The sequence below is a fragment of the Dendrobium catenatum genome, unplaced genomic scaffold (assembly GCF_001605985.2).
Source record: "Dendrobium catenatum unplaced genomic scaffold, ASM160598v2 original_scaffold_144855, whole genome shotgun sequence".
In the NCBI taxonomy this organism is placed as follows: domain Eukaryota; kingdom Viridiplantae; phylum Streptophyta; class Magnoliopsida; order Asparagales; family Orchidaceae; genus Dendrobium; species Dendrobium catenatum.
In genome coordinates this window covers 644,443-659,538 of record NW_021463285.1, presented here as the reverse complement: position 1 = coordinate 659,538, position 15,096 = coordinate 644,443, and the positions used below count along the sequence as shown (strand labels likewise).

Below are 15,096 nucleotides of genomic sequence, written 5' to 3'. Positions count from 1 at the left end.
CTTGCTTAAAAATTATAGTGGCTAGTGCATTATTTTTTATCATTTGGCTATGTTGGATCTTAGTGAAAAACTAAAACAATTAAATTATTATACAAGATCATGATAGAATTTACATACATACCTCAAAATTATTATATATTTACATATTTGTCGTCTAATTTTTTATATACAAAATTTCTAAATCACATCAAGACATATGCATAGAGAATCATGTTTTACTTTAAATAACTTAATATTATTAATATTTTTAATGTGCTTTAGATATTTGAGTATTTTATAAATAAATATAAAAATTTAAATATTAGATATATAAATACATAAAAATTTATAGTAGATACGTAAATCTCTTATAATTAAATTATTAAATATTCACATTCATAATCATGATAAAAATAATAAATGAAAATATTTTAATTAAATATTCTAATAATTTATTTCTATTTTTATAATATTATCTAATAATTTAGATGATTATAGGATAATATGTGAGGTGTTAAGTAATTAAAATAATAATAGGTGCAGTAAAATAATAATAATTTGCACAGTATAAAAATAGGAATATCCTAAAAGATCTTTTTTAAAATATTATATTAAATTAATTACTAATTTTATTTAAGCCAATGGCGCGTACCGTTAATTTCCTGCAAATCAAATATGTTGCTGACGTGGAAAGATTGCTGAGCTGGACCTTTTTGCCTCCCGCAAAGATGCGCCGGGCGTGATGCACGTGAACGCCGGGCACGCGCCGCTGCGTGCGTGAACGCGGCCGACCACGGAATGTTGTCCCTCTTTTGAATCATACACCAAACACAATATCCAACCATTCATATAAACACACATCAAATAATTAATTACGATCCGTGCAATCGTGATTAAGAAATTCGTATCGGATCTTACGCGAACCTCTCCATGGTGGCCGCATAAAATCGTATTCTCCGTTTGTCGTCAGATTTGGAAAGCGGGATAGAAGGTAGAAGCAAACGAGTTGAGAATTCCAAAGCCCGCCCCTCTCTCTCTCTACGACTTTGTCGTCAATGGCTTCCTCTTCGTGGTCTCTGGAGATCGCCGGAGGAGCAAGCAAGCCGGTGTGCTTCGGTCGCGACCTCCCGCAGAGGACACGCCGTCGTTTCTCTTCGCTGCGGCTTAATCCACCGCTGCGGCGGAGGCAAACCGCGGCGGCGGCTTTGGAGTTCCACCCAACACCAAGTATATCGCCGCCGCCGGTGAGGATTGATTCGTTGACTACGTTCGCCGAACGGGCGAGAGATGGACGTGATCGGATCACGCCGCAGAAGTTGGATGACTGGATGCGAGAGTCCGTTGGAGAGGTGCGTTCCAAGTATTGATTTAAATTATGTTTAGCCAATATGGATTGAGTTAAATCGGATGAAATTGTAATTAAATGAAATTGTGGTTAATTGATGGAGCAGATTGTGAGGAACATTGGAAAAGCCCCTTTTCTGGTGCGGATTTTCTCCGACGAATCTGAATCGAAGCAGATTAGTTCGACGATTGAGAAGGAAGACGCGACGGCGGAGAGCTGGTTGGGGATCAAGAAGCGTTGGGAACAGGAAAGCTCTGTTCCGGATGGGGTCATTCTGGTGGAAGAGCTGGATGCCGAGGAAGATGAAGAAGGTGATGATGTAGCTGCGTCCAATGAGGAAGGAGGTGACCGTAGCAACGTGAGATGGGGAGTGGTGATCCAAGGACGGGGGATGGATTGCTCGGCATGCTATATACTGGATACTTCCAAGGTACGATCTTCTATGGGGTTCTGTACGCATTTCTGCTTGGTGAGAGCTAAATGTTTTGGAGATCCGGTGGGAGTACAGCTTAAGAATGCTTGGCTGCAGTCTGAGAGGTAGAAGATGAAAGCTTTCAGCTGCTTGTGTTGAATGACTTGAACCTTTTGATTCCTTGATAGAATCATTTATGGAATTGGGAATTGTGTATAGAACATAGCTTTTGATTCAATTTACATATTTCATTTCTGTGAAATTTGTTTTAATCATTTTATCTTTGTAATTTGATGTGGAAGATAGATTTGTATTATGATTTACATTTCACTGAAATTTCAATTTTTATTTTTTTCAAAATTTGTTTTTGCATTATACTGTTTTAAAATCAATATTGTGACTTTGAGGAGGGGGCGAAGAGATTTAATGAAAAAAATTGGTTATTTTTAAAGAAGAATGTAAACATCAAAAGTTTTGCAAGCAAAATACAACATGAACTTGAATGATTCTTGCAAGGTAATTTGCTGTTGCGTATGAAAAACAAAGAGTTGGATGGATGGATATTAATCATATTCAAAATTTCTTTTTGTTTTGTACATAATCAGACAGTCAAGTAATGAATGGAGATTAAAGATTTTTATGTGAAATATTTCCTTCAAGAAAACTAAGAGGTCTTTGATTGGTTGAGTAGTTTTAACTAATGATAAAAAAGAGTAAAAAGGCATTGGATTTCCCTAATTAATCTAATAAGTATAGAATTGTGGTTTGTTTTGCTTATGAATGAAATGATGGCTTGATTTGATAGTTAAGAGTTGAGTGATTTAGTGGAGCCAAGGTAATTGTGGCTTCATTTGAGAGTTAAGGTATGATTTGTAGTAAGTATTATTTTATTGTCGAGATCTAATACATGTCTTGTTGTTGCTGCCGAAGTTTTATAAGTGATGGTTATAATTTAGGGTTGACCCGTTTTGCACCCGGTCAGTTTGGATTCGACCCGAACCCGAACCCGACCCGTTACCCGAAATTGACACCCCTAGCCATTGGGTGCCATGATGAGTGACAAGATCATCACATAAGACAATTGTAAGGGGCAAGAGGCACATTGAGAGGTGAATTCTACATTATGCTAAAGGTTGTTCTAGGCCAATCATGCAAAGAAGCTTAAGAGCAATTGTTGCTATTAATATAACGGGTCATGAGCCGTTCAGTTCGATGAACACGACAGGTGTTGGGATCGGATAGTGAGGCAACTGATTAGAGAAACTTGATCAACATACTGACCAATTAATTATAAGGGTATACCTGTAAGATGTAAAATGGGCAAGCTAACTGCTTGAGCTTGTGATAAGTTAGTCAGCTTAATGCTAGCATTTAAGCTTAAATTGTTTATCATAGATGCTATTAGTCGAGTCGAGTGCGCTTGTAATGGCTTTCGAGATGTGGGCTACAGAGGAAACTGACAAGTGTGTTATTAAGTTTGGAATCCCTTTTATGTCACTAAGGTTTTGTTTGGGATGACTTTCTTACTGCTTCTTGAAGCAGCTTTATAGTGCAAATATTTAAGTTTTTGTACTAAAAAGCTGTTTTAAGAAGCAATAAAAAAGACGTTCTAAACGGGACAGCTTTCTTACTACTTCTTAAAGCAATTTTTTAGTTCAAAAATTAAAATTTTAATAATAAAAAGCTGCTTTAAGAAGCAATGAGAAAGCCGTCCCAAACGAAGCCTAAGTCTTCCTTGGATGAGAAATTATTCTATGCGCAGTCTGGACAGTTTTACGAGAACAAACATCCGAATGATTCCGCACAGAATAATTTCTTTTGTCCGGAGCTTCTTTTTGTTTTCTAAAACAACTTTTTATTACTCATACATAAAAAAAAACATCTTAATTGGGCACGAATCTTGAGGCAAAATCAAGTTGGAAACTTCTGAAATTAAAATTGGGACCATCCGAACTCTGATTTTAGCAAACTTACAGTTGAATTGAATGTCTCGGAAATACGAACCCAACGACACCAAATTCGACTCAATCCGAGCTCAAATGTGTCCAAATCAAGGGCCCGAAGCGTTGTTGGAGTTTTCAAACCACAATTTAGATTACCAAACGATTTCAAAACGTTACTTGCTTATAGTCGAATCGAGCGGCTCAACGAGACGAATCCAACGAGCCCAAGATCATGGAATTTTGACATCATTAAGAGATTCAAATGTCTAGTGAACAGTCCATGATCGGATGTCCATCCAAACCACTCCTCATTTCTCTTTGATCTTCCGGCTATTTACGAGCCATGCCACTCTAAGAAATCTATAAATAAACCCCTCCTCCCTCTTGAAAATGAACCCGTAAGCCTAAGGAGAAAAGACAGAGATTAGAGATCGCTCTTGCCTCCTTACCTCCTCGACCATTGCCGGACCACCACCTGAGGCTCGGACTTCTACAAAACCACCACTTAAAGCCCGAAGTTTTGCCACCTAAGGCCTGGACTTCGTCAGACCACCACCAGAGGCCCAGAGTTCCGCTGAACCCCCACTTGACGCCCGGAGTACGCCTGAAGTTCTGCCAGACCATCACTTGAGGTTCTGAGCTCCGTCGGACCACCATCTAATAATGGATTTCCGCCGAACCATCGCCCGACGCTGAAGTTCTGCCAAGCCAATGTCAGGCTATCAAGTAAAGCCAAAATTTTCATGTAGCACCTAAATTCTATCAGTCCACCAGGTGACGCTAGACTTTCATCCCCGTTGTCACTAGATTTCAGCCAAATAATTGAAATTTGTAATATGATCGCCCTCAGGGATGAGTCGGCCCATTGTAGTCTACCCAAACACTAGTGTAATTATTTCAGACTGATCAGACACCTTGGTTTTTTCCCCTTTCTAGAGTTTTCCACTTAAAAAAATCTTGTGTTCTCTATGTGTGAGCTGGATATTCGTACAACGCTAAGACGTAGTATTTTAACTTTATCATCACATATACTGTAGCCCGCAACAATTACAAAAAAAAAATTGATTTAGAAATTTTTATACTCTATAGCTTCTTTAGAAAGTAGTAGCAAAATTGTCACAAACGAAACCTAAGTGGGGTCTAGAATTGTAAGTGAGTCTAACTGACTCATGAGCGAGCTCGATAAATGGTTCGGGAGCCCAGCTCAATGAGTCGATAAGCCAAGGTTAGTTCAACCTCGACTCGACTTATTAGTTCGCAAAACAACTCATAGAAAAATAAATTAATGATTACTTATATTCTAATTAGAATTCACGAGTTCAAGTATAAAACTATTAAAATTCAAGAATTCAAGTATAAAACTGTTAAATATATTTAAAAATTATATCTCACTTTGAAAATAAAGTCATTCTTTATTATTTAAACTTTATATTACTACTAACTAAAAATAAATATGAAAAATAAGACATTACATCTTTAATTTAAATAATAATAATAATAATAAATTCATTTTAGTTTATAAGTTTACTTTTGATAGTATTGCTATGTTCTTTTAACAAAATTTTAAATTTTTTAGAGCATTTGAATATTTTTGGCTTTCGTAAGATTTATGTAAAAAAAAATAGACACAAGTTTCTTGTTCTTTGCCGTCTCCGTGTCCTTCTCCCTCTTGACCCTCCCTTTTACGTCTTAGCAAAACTCGGCAACCGCCATGGCGACGGCGCTTCGCTGGTCACCTCTATCCATCTCCAAATGCTTCCTCCTCGTCTCTCGCCGCCTTTCATATCCATCTCTCCAGCTTTACATCCACTCCCTTCTACCACAACCGCTCAACCCCCGCCCCAATCTCAGCCCACCTCTCTCCGCCGTTCCACTTTCATCCTCCATTTTTTATCACCCCCGCTTCATTCTCCGCGCCTTCTCCTCCAATTCGAACACCAACAGTCCCTCCTCATTCGACTGGTCTGACGATGAGGACGACACGAAGATCAAAGAAGTGGCGAAGGGTAACAAAACCATGCCCCCTCCTTACGACCCCTTTAACAAGAAACCCGCGATAGAGGAACCCAAAGACCCTTCCAATCTCCAGGAAATCTTCCACAAGCTGCGCACGGATGGCCTCACTAATAGCGCCGTTAAGATGTTCGACGCTTTGTCTAAGGACGGACTCACTCACGAGGCCCTCGAGCTCTTCGCAGTTATCAAAGATAAGGGCAATATGCCTGATGTCGTCGCCCACACTGCTGTAATCGAGGCCTACGCCAACGCCGGCGGGCATTCCAAAGAAACTATACGTACCTTCGATCGAATGCTTGCTTCCGGCGTTTCTCCTAACGCTTACACTTACGCAGTTCTCGTGAAGGGTCTTGCTAGGGATTCCAAACTCCCGGAGGCGAGAAAGTACCTGCTTGAGATGATGGGCAAGGGAATGAAGCCCAATGCTCCTACCTACTTGGCGGTCTTCGAGGCATACCTTCGCGAGCAGCAGCTTGATGATGCCAGGATTCTGCTCGATGAAATGAGAGGAAAGGGATTTCGACCAGATGAGAAGGCTGTGAGAGAGAATCTCAGCAAACGAGGTCAGGTATTCAGAGGTATTATGAGCCTTCTCTTCGGCAGGTGAAGCTGGAAGCTTCCATGATGTGTTTGATGAAATGCCTGTGCAAAAAAGAAAAATCAACGGGGGATACCCCGGCTACATTGTGTGAGTTATTCTCCTCCTCCCATGCCTAGTTTGTTTTGTAGTTGCTTGTGTCTATGTTGGTTAAGTTTGATTGCAAAGCTTCTACCATTATATATGTGGTTTTATCTTTCTTCTTAAAATGTTTGCGTTGATGATTTCTATCAAATTCTTGGTGCAAAACAGCCCTAAACACTAGATGTGGTCATGTTCCTTCATTGGGTGAGACTGGTGGCTTTTAGAGGAGAATTATTACATGTAGAGTCCGGTTATGCTCGGGCTCCAATATAAACGTAACATGTGTTTTTGTATAAAGTGAGTATAAACTTATATACATAATATACATATTATGTACACAGTGTGTACAAATTTATATACACTATGTACAAGAACATATGTCACTTTTTATTAGAGTTTGGACGTAATTCTACATCCGGACGTCGCACGTTATAATTTCTCCTCTAGAGAGGCGAAGTCCACGTTATAGACATATTAGTGTGATGATCTTCTTGGGGAGAGACCCATGGCCCCTCAGGTTAGGGTTGTTTTGCTCGACTCTACATGATCATTTGTTATTTTCATGGAGTGTTTTATGATCTAATAATAATATACTCTATATTGGATGATGGGTTGTTAGTGGCTATGTATTACTTTTTGTACAATATGTATGTTCCACAAATTCCTTCCAAATAAAACGTGGTTGTGGAGAACTGTGTGGCATTTGACCTAATAATGACAGATTTTTTTCATAAATTACTTGCTCATGCATTTATATTTGATATTTTAATTAATTTTAGCTTATAACTTAACTATCTTTATTACACAATTTTAAATTAAACTAACTATAGCCATTGTCGAATCCTAGCTGATTGCCATACTTAATTATCCTTTTAAGAGCAAGTTGTCTAGTTAAGGCTTCGCCTAGTTGACCTAATAATGACAGATATTTAAAATCCCATTTTTATAAATGGCTTGCTTATGCATTTATATTTAATATTTTAAATTAATTTCAGCATATAACTTAACTATGTTTATTACACAATTTTAAATTAAACCAACTATATCCATTGTTGAATCCTAGCTGCTTGCCATACTTAATTATCCTTTTAGGAGTAAGTTGATTAGTTAAGGCTTCGCCTAGGAGCATAACCAAGTAGCTATAGTTATTGAGTTTGAAATTGAATAAAACAATAAATTAAAAAATAACAAATAATCACTTGATATTAAAAATTTATTTTTATAATTTTTTAATACTTTTAGACTTAATAAAAATTTTAATATGTTTTACATATATTTCATATCAATATTTTTAAATAAAAATTTTACAAATTAAACAAAGTTGGCTCACTAATATTTCAAATACAATATATGAGTCTTTTGTCAAGTCAAATACTCAATCCCAACTAGCTCATCTCATAGCATAACCCTAGCCCAACTTAAGGATTCTCTCCTTTTGTGTAGATATTATTTTGTGAGAACACTATACCATCCTGAAGGGAATCATAACACATCAAATTACTTAGTACACAATAGATACACAAACATGCACAACAAATGTGTGACATTACAAGCTCTAATTCACCTTTAGACGCAATCCATACTCACATAGAATAGCTTCACCCTTACATGAGGACTCATATATTGTAAACCTTGTGGCAGAGTGAAGTTCAACTTTGAGTCTTAATTTTTGTACCACCATGGTGCTTTAGGTTAGTTGAAAATGCATTGGATTACTTACAATCAGACTTTCTCGTACAAGCTTCAATTATTAATTGTTTTGTAAACCTAATTTGAAAGTAACAACTATTCACCATTTGAAAATAATCAACAGAGCAATCTTCTTTTATGAAGAGAAAAGATCATTAGGACTACCCAAAAAATTTTAAGAAGACACAAATGGGGCTCGTTCATTAAAAAAGAAAATTACATCGAGGTTCCACTACTCATGTTAGGTTAGTCTGCTTCTATATATCATAAACCATTAATGTACAAAGGAAACAATTTTATGTTATTCCATTCTGCGATTATTATTCCTGAAGAAGGGATGTCTAAGAGCTTCATGAGCCGTCAAACGCTCAGCTGGCTCATACTTGAACATACCTTGCAACAAATCGATCAGATCTCCAGCAGACCGATCCACATGCTTCATAACCAAGTTCTGAAAAGCCAAAGATACAAATTACAACTACAAAAATTACTACCATTTTCAAGCAACGTTTGCTCCAAAATACCTGAAGTCGAAGCATTTTATGAACGGCATTGATGCTCTCCCTGGAGGAAGCACCTTCTGGCCAGTTCAAACGAGTTCTTCGAAAATATTTCTCTGCGTGTCTACTGAAATGATTCAAGAGAAAATTGAATATCCTGTCACGCAAAAGCCTTATGTTTCACGGCAAATTATTCTGTGGAGACCACACACAAGCATCATTCGGATTTATTGCGCTTTTACAAAAAGCAGCTAATATACAATTTTAATTGAGTATTAGCGGTCCTTTTACTACGCTTTTGCTGAGTATTTGTCAAATAACAAATGCTCAATTTGTAAGATATTTGCTGCATTTTTACTACGATGTTGCTGTATATTAGCCGCCTTTTGCAAAAATACAGCAACAGCACAGTAAAAGCGCAGCAAATCCGAACGCAAACTTGAGTGCGGTCTCTGCACAGAATAATTTGCCCTGTTTCGCAGCTACAAAATTCATTCAGTGGGGCTGGTTACAAGGATTACTTACTCTGCCCTTTTCATCATATGACGGGGTATGGGACCAAGCACCCTCTCCATCATGGCAAGGTGCTCAAGGTTTTCATGAGTCTGAAACAAAGCCTCCCCCTGCAACAAAAAGATATTTTCAAAATTAGTATTTTGAGACATTTACTCTGTTATAAGTTGTAAAATATGAGACAAGTATATCGTACAGAGCAAAGCTCCACAAGTATACAGCCCAGGCTCCATACATCACATGGGTAACTCCATCCAAGCCCTGTTTCAAGCATTCAAAGAGTTATATAACAAACTCACACAAGCTAATAATAACATAAGAGGATGAATATAACTATTATAGTTCTGAACAAACCTAATATAACTTCAGGAGCCCTATAATGTCTCGTTGATACAATATAATTGTGATCGCGGCTATCGTAAGTTGTGCTTCCAAAATCAATTACCTTAACGGCACTTGACTTGGGTAATCTCATGTTGTTACTGGGAAACTGAGCCAATCAAAGGAAATGAGCAAACCAAGATTTATCAAGTAAACAATTTAACACTAAACAAACAATCCACATTTTTATTTTAATTTAGATATGAGAAAAAGAAATATATAACCAAAATACCTTGTGATCTGACACATTTACATGCTCTTGAGAAACAACAAGAATGTTCTCCGGCTTCAAATCAGTATGAATGAGACGCAAATCATGCATAACTGCACAGAGGTTCAACAATGGCAAATAGAATTAAATTTCCCCTCCATACAACCACTAAAAATAGTTGAAAGATGCCTAAAACGAATAGCGCAGACTGGCTGCAAATCATACAACTAAAAATATTAAAATAACCATAATTTAATTTTATAAACAATAGAATGTCAAGAGTTCAAACAGAAGCTATCCACACGAAAAGGCTTTCAAAGAAAGCAAAGATGCACTAATATTAAAAACAATCATAAAAAAAAACTGAAGAAAATGGAAGCATAGTCTATACATGCTACAGATTCCAATAGTTGTCTGCCAATCTCACGAACAAGATCAATTGGAAAGGGTCGGTAACCATTTTTTCGAAGAAAATCGTACAAACTTGGGCCAAGCTTCTCAAACACCTGTTAAAAGTCATTTAAATTCATGGGCATATTTTAGCCCCCAATGATCATCTTTCAAACTGGTGAAATCATTATAAACCAATTATACTTACAATACAGATATGGTTACGATAGTCAAACCAGTTCCTTATTTGCACACAACTGCAAAATATATCCATGTATAGATGAAATCCTACCCCTATCACCTAACAAAATAACAAAATATGGACATGGATAAGCAAGGCAGGTAAAACTTACAGGCCAGATGATGCTTGATGTTTTGCTAGCTGTTGAAGCACATCAATTTCAATCAGAGCAGCATCCCAATATTTCTTTATGCCTCTAACAATCTTAATTGCTACCATTTCTTTAGATTCCCGATCCCAACATTCTAGAACCTGACCAAAGGTACCTGAAAAGAAGCATTGCAAAATTAGTGCACCTATGCTAAAAGAGTTGTTTACATAGTTGAGAGATGTTGAAGCTTGTGAGATGTTGAAAGAAAAACATTTACTATTAAAGCCATCCACATAGAATAGTGCGGAACATGTAAAATATACACTTAATCATAAAGAAACAAAATCAACAACTAACCTTCTCCCATCTTGCTATAAATCTTATCTGCAAAAAATAGAGCAAAAAATTAGTCAAAAGAGGGAAAGATGACTGACAAGTGCATATCATCACAAAAACACCAAAACATAACCCAAATCAAAAAAAAAAAAACACAAAAACAGAAGAAATGGCAAACTAATCTTTAGGCAAAGAAACATGGTCAAACTAAAACAGTTAAAAATCTCTCAATGGCAAAAGGAAAAAATCTTTTAAAAATCTTTTGTTGAGTATTCTAGTCAAAACAATAATACAAGGAATACAAATGAGCAACAACAAAAAGAAAACGGAATAAAAAAAAGTTCAATAATTGCAACTATTTGAATGTATGACAATTCAATAAGCTAAAACACCAGAATTGATCAACGGAAATAACTTATACAGAAAAAAATCAACTAACAACAATGATGTCATCAAGTTAATTATGCAGTACTAAAAAGACAAGAAGATTATAAAACATAATACAATCTGATGAGAAAAAAAAAATAAACCCTACACCAAATCATGAATCACAGATTTATTAAAACATATATCACCAAAAGTCTATGACTAAAAACATTGATCCATAACTATAGGAGAAAATGCATCAAACTACACCCAAAAGATGTGCATATTGAACCAATCCAATTAATAGAATAAACAAATTCTAATAATTGTGATCAAGTATAATTACAGCGAGAAGTTAGATTTTCTCCAAGACCAAACATGTAATGGCCATCTTTATCATCTTCTCTCCATGGAGGGGAAGCAATTCGAGCCACACCCTTCGCATGCATAGTATAATAAGTATGGTCTGAAGGTGCCCCCACAGAGGCCAAGCTTGTAACACCACCAACTTCTTGCCCACATAAAACTCCTATCTGAGCCAACAAATAATAGCCACATTTTTATTGTTTTTCACACATCAAACAAAACTTCTTACTTCGCCCATCATATTTATAAAAATATTAGAATACAAAAGCATGGTAAGTATAAATACAAAAAAGAAATATTTTATAGAAAAAATCTCATGCAATGATTGAGGAATTACCATCGACTGAAGTGTGTTGAAATCTAATGCTACACGATTACTAAATATAACTAGTACTCGTGTGTAACTTTCAAGCTAACAATACCACAAAAGGAACAAACATGCTAGTAGTCAGTAGATGATCATGTTTGATGCTATGAAGCAATAGCAGATTTAGGAATTTGAAAAATGTATAATTGGCATGAAGGCAATGAGAGTGGATGTTCACCTTACATAATGAATGAAGATTTACCGTTACACATATCAATTCTTAGATGAAAAAAAAGGTAAAATGAATATTTTTTCAGCCAACATTGATAACTAAATCATAATATGTTTTATAATGTCATGAAACATCCAAATAAATAACGTCAGTATTGCCACAATCCCTACTCCCAGCCGAAAAAAGTTTCCAAGGAAATGGATGAATAATGCATGGCAATCACATGACAAGTATCATCCATCCAATGATCCTGAGGCTTATTTTGGGCTCTGAATTAAACAACAAAGTATATCTCTGGTTTGGTTAATTAAAATATGATTGGCAGTGGAATATTAATCAAGAAATCAATGTTTTCAAAATTGTTGGCACACAAGGCTACATGGCTACCAAACACCTGAGACACTAATGCCACCATAGGCTATAAGCTATATTTCTTAGATATTTATTTAAATTATGAGGAATACTCTGGAGTTAAAAAAAAAATATAATCTTAAGTTATGAATGATTCTTCAAGTTCCATTGGTTTGAGTTAGAAACTTGCTATAGATCTTAACTTAAACAATTACAAGTTACCCAAAATGACCCACTCAAATAGGAAATCCTAATTCAATGGACTTTTCAATAAAATCAAATAGATTTCTGGGAAGGCGCCATGCTCTATGAACAAACAACTTAAGATTGCATTTTGCACAGCCCAATTGTAATATAATCTTCATCACCATCTACTCTATATTTGATTCTTCATTATCATCCATATTTACTTCTCCATAATCGGATCTCACCCACTCGATGCATTTCTCTATTTTTTTGGATCCATCCCCATCATCTTTTTAATTTAATAATCTAAAAAATAAGTTCCTGCAGCTGCATTAAAAAAACTATTTATAAGAGCACATCCTTATTCACCTATTGATGCTCTTCTGATCTCATAATTCCAATTTATCATCATAAAAATATTAATCTCTTTCAACATTTGAGGCATTAGCAGCTACACTCCCCTCTAAATCAAGGAAAGACCCTCACATAGGCATGCCATAATAATTCTGCACAGGTGTTTGAGGACACTACGACCAATCCATGACAAGCAAAAGCACCTATATGAGCATCCAATCACCTTTAATGATGCAATACTTGTTGCCTTATTTTTTCATGACATATCCAAATGCAAATCAATATTTAGGGCATCTCCAACAAAAAACTTCATTTCTAACACCAAAATGCAAAAACAATCAAATCAAACAGTAATTCATCTTCAACCAATCTCCATTTCTAACACCAAAATGGAATATTATGTGTATTCTCTCATCTCCAACCAATAACTTCATTTCTAACATAAAAAATGGGTTTATGTGAATAATATGACGCCAATATTGGTGCTGCACTTTTCACATAGGAGATAAAAATAAATATGCATTTTAAATGTCGCTGCTACATAAATTTCGTATATGCTATATTGACCATATGTTTTTCTAACATAAAAAATGTTTATGAGAATAGTATGAACCCACTATTGGGGTTGCACTTTTCACAGAGGAGATAAAAATAAATATGCATTTTACATGTCGCTGCTACATAAATTTCTTATATGCTATATTGGTCATATGTTTTTTTTTTTAATAAATGCATTGAGAGCATCTAGATAAAAGTTATCTAGCAGCCCTGAGAAAAAAAAATTACCTAGACAGACCTATCATATTAAGTTGAATCAAAATCAGCCTAACAGCTTGCAAGAAACGTCAATAAAGTGGGCAAAGCGATATTTTTTTGTAAGGAAACAGCAAAAAGATCAGATCCAAACAGCCCTTTAATTTGTTAATCCATCAAAATAACAACCAAGCATGTTAGTGTCATTAACATCTTCAAACTAATAAATAATATCAGTTTGAGAAAGCTACCTTAGATCCTACGCCTGAATAACATGAAGAAACATTAAAAAGCTGGATTAGTTGTTATTATATGTTCAAACATACAATATATAAACCAATAAAATCTAGGGAAATTTACATACATACCACTTTATAACATCTATTTCATCACATCTTTCACATACAACTTGCTTATAGAAATCCCAAATACCACAACCCGATAGATCTAATCTTCCTCATGCGTAAAACTACCATGTACTCAAGAAAAAAAGCATATCCGTAGCAGATCTATCATTATATAAATCAATCAAAACATAATCTAAGGAAAAGCTAGATCTAGAACAATAAATAAAGGTTGTGAAAAGAACAAGAAGCGTATACCTGGCTAAACTGCAGATCAAAAAGAAAACTCAAGAAATCTAAAAATATAGAGAGAAATTTCAAATTTAAGCAAACAAAGCCTTAGAAATCAGTCATACCGTAGGAGCGATGGACACATCCCAGCCTAATCTCGCTCTCTTCCTTGGGCGATCTACGTGGGCATGGGGCAATTCGGTCAAGCATTCCAACTCCATGATCGGAACAGCAGAGGAATTTGGAATTTGGGGAAGAAAGGATCTTTCCGTCGTAGACTAATATTGATCAATACCGAAGCTCAGGCGTTTACCTTCGAATTTTATAGGCTAGGGTTTCAAGCCTTTCGGCTCATGTAAACCGTCTGATTCCAGATGAAGGGACAAAAACTCCAAGTCGGTGCTTGGGATATTCTAGGCATCTAAAACCGATCCGGTTCTGGACGATGTGGGTTGGTTGGCTTCGTTCGGTTTTGACCAATAAAATCCGGCCTGGTTCAAGCTGACCGGTCGAATACCCCTAATTGAATTTCGATAAAATATTTATAACAAAAAGGCGAGTACAATCTATTTACGGCTCTTTGGAAAGTCAATTTTTAAAAATAAATTAATAAAATAATAAAACGAACATTAAAAAAAATTTCAATTTAAATTTATAATACTAGAAAAAAAAATTATTCTACTACTACGGCTGGTTACTATACAAATTATTATCTTTACTGTAAATTATTAAGAGATAAATTTTCATATAAATATAATAAAAGAATGTTATTTTTTAATAATTTATAATCAAATATTTTATGTCTATCTTTATATTTACTAACATATATCGAATCGAATAGGGGCCGAGTTATAAATTTTTATTATTGGCGACACAA

The 15,096-nt window shown here is 35.6% G+C and overlaps 3 protein-coding genes across 4 annotated transcripts; 2 read left to right on the top strand and 1 right to left on the bottom strand.

Moving 5' to 3' along the window:
- Positions 1–941: 941 nt before the first annotated feature.
- On the top strand, positions 942–2,078 carry LOC110113186. Its single transcript, XM_020845645.2, has 2 exons — positions 942–1,328; positions 1,431–2,078. Exons 1-2 carry the CDS (start codon positions 1,035–1,037, stop codon positions 1,863–1,865), a joined length of 729 nt encoding a protein of 242 aa, XP_020701304.1. The 5' UTR covers positions 942–1,034; the 3' UTR covers positions 1,866–2,078.
- Positions 2,079–5,273: 3,195 nt separating this feature from the next.
- LOC110113185 (pentatricopeptide repeat-containing protein At4g38150-like) lies at positions 5,274–6,502 on the top strand. The gene has a single exon (XM_020845644.2). It carries the CDS (start codon positions 5,391–5,393, stop codon positions 6,300–6,302), a length of 912 nt encoding a protein of 303 aa, XP_020701303.2. The 5' UTR covers positions 5,274–5,390; the 3' UTR covers positions 6,303–6,502.
- Positions 6,503–8,247: 1,745 nt separating this feature from the next.
- Positions 8,248–14,520, bottom strand: LOC110113192 (serine/threonine-protein kinase AFC2). 2 transcript variants are annotated; one of them, XM_020845654.2, is made up of 12 exons: positions 14,345–14,520; positions 11,442–11,628; positions 10,751–10,777; positions 10,415–10,568; positions 10,270–10,318; positions 10,063–10,177; positions 9,693–9,784; positions 9,434–9,569; positions 9,276–9,340; positions 9,092–9,189; positions 8,591–8,693; positions 8,248–8,517 (listed from the first exon to the last, which is right to left on the bottom strand). In XM_020845654.2, exons 1-12 carry the CDS (start codon positions 14,438–14,440, stop codon positions 8,368–8,370), a joined length of 1,272 nt encoding a protein of 423 aa, XP_020701313.1. In that variant the 5' UTR covers positions 14,441–14,520; the 3' UTR covers positions 8,248–8,367. The 2 variants fall into 2 exon arrangements, with proteins under 2 accessions (XP_020701313.1, XP_020701314.1); XM_020845655.2 differs by lacking the exon at positions 11,442–11,628.
- Between the last annotated feature and the right edge of the window lie 576 nt (positions 14,521–15,096).

Coding starts and splice junctions, on each gene's coding strand:
- LOC110113186 (XM_020845645.2), top strand. CDS start 1,035: ATGGCTTCCTCTTCGTGGTCTCTGGAGATCGCCGGAGGAGCAAGCAAG. Junction 1,329..1,430: donor TGCGAGAGTCCGTTGGAGAG/GTGCGTTCCAAG, acceptor TTGATGGAGCAG/ATTGTGAGGAACATTGGAAA.
- LOC110113185 (XM_020845644.2), top strand. CDS start 5,391: ATGGCGACGGCGCTTCGCTGGTCACCTCTATCCATCTCCAAATGCTTC.
- LOC110113192 (XM_020845654.2), bottom strand. CDS start 14,440: ATGGAGTTGGAATGCTTGACCGAATTGCCCCATGCCCACGTAGATCGC. Junction 11,629..14,344: donor ATGTGTCCATCGCTCCTACG/GTATGACTGATT, acceptor TTGTTGGCTCAG/ATAGGAGTTTTATGTGGGCA. Junction 8,694..9,091: donor CATATGATGAAAAGGGCAGA/GTAAGTAATCCT, acceptor GAATCATTTCAG/TAGACACGCAGAGAAATATT.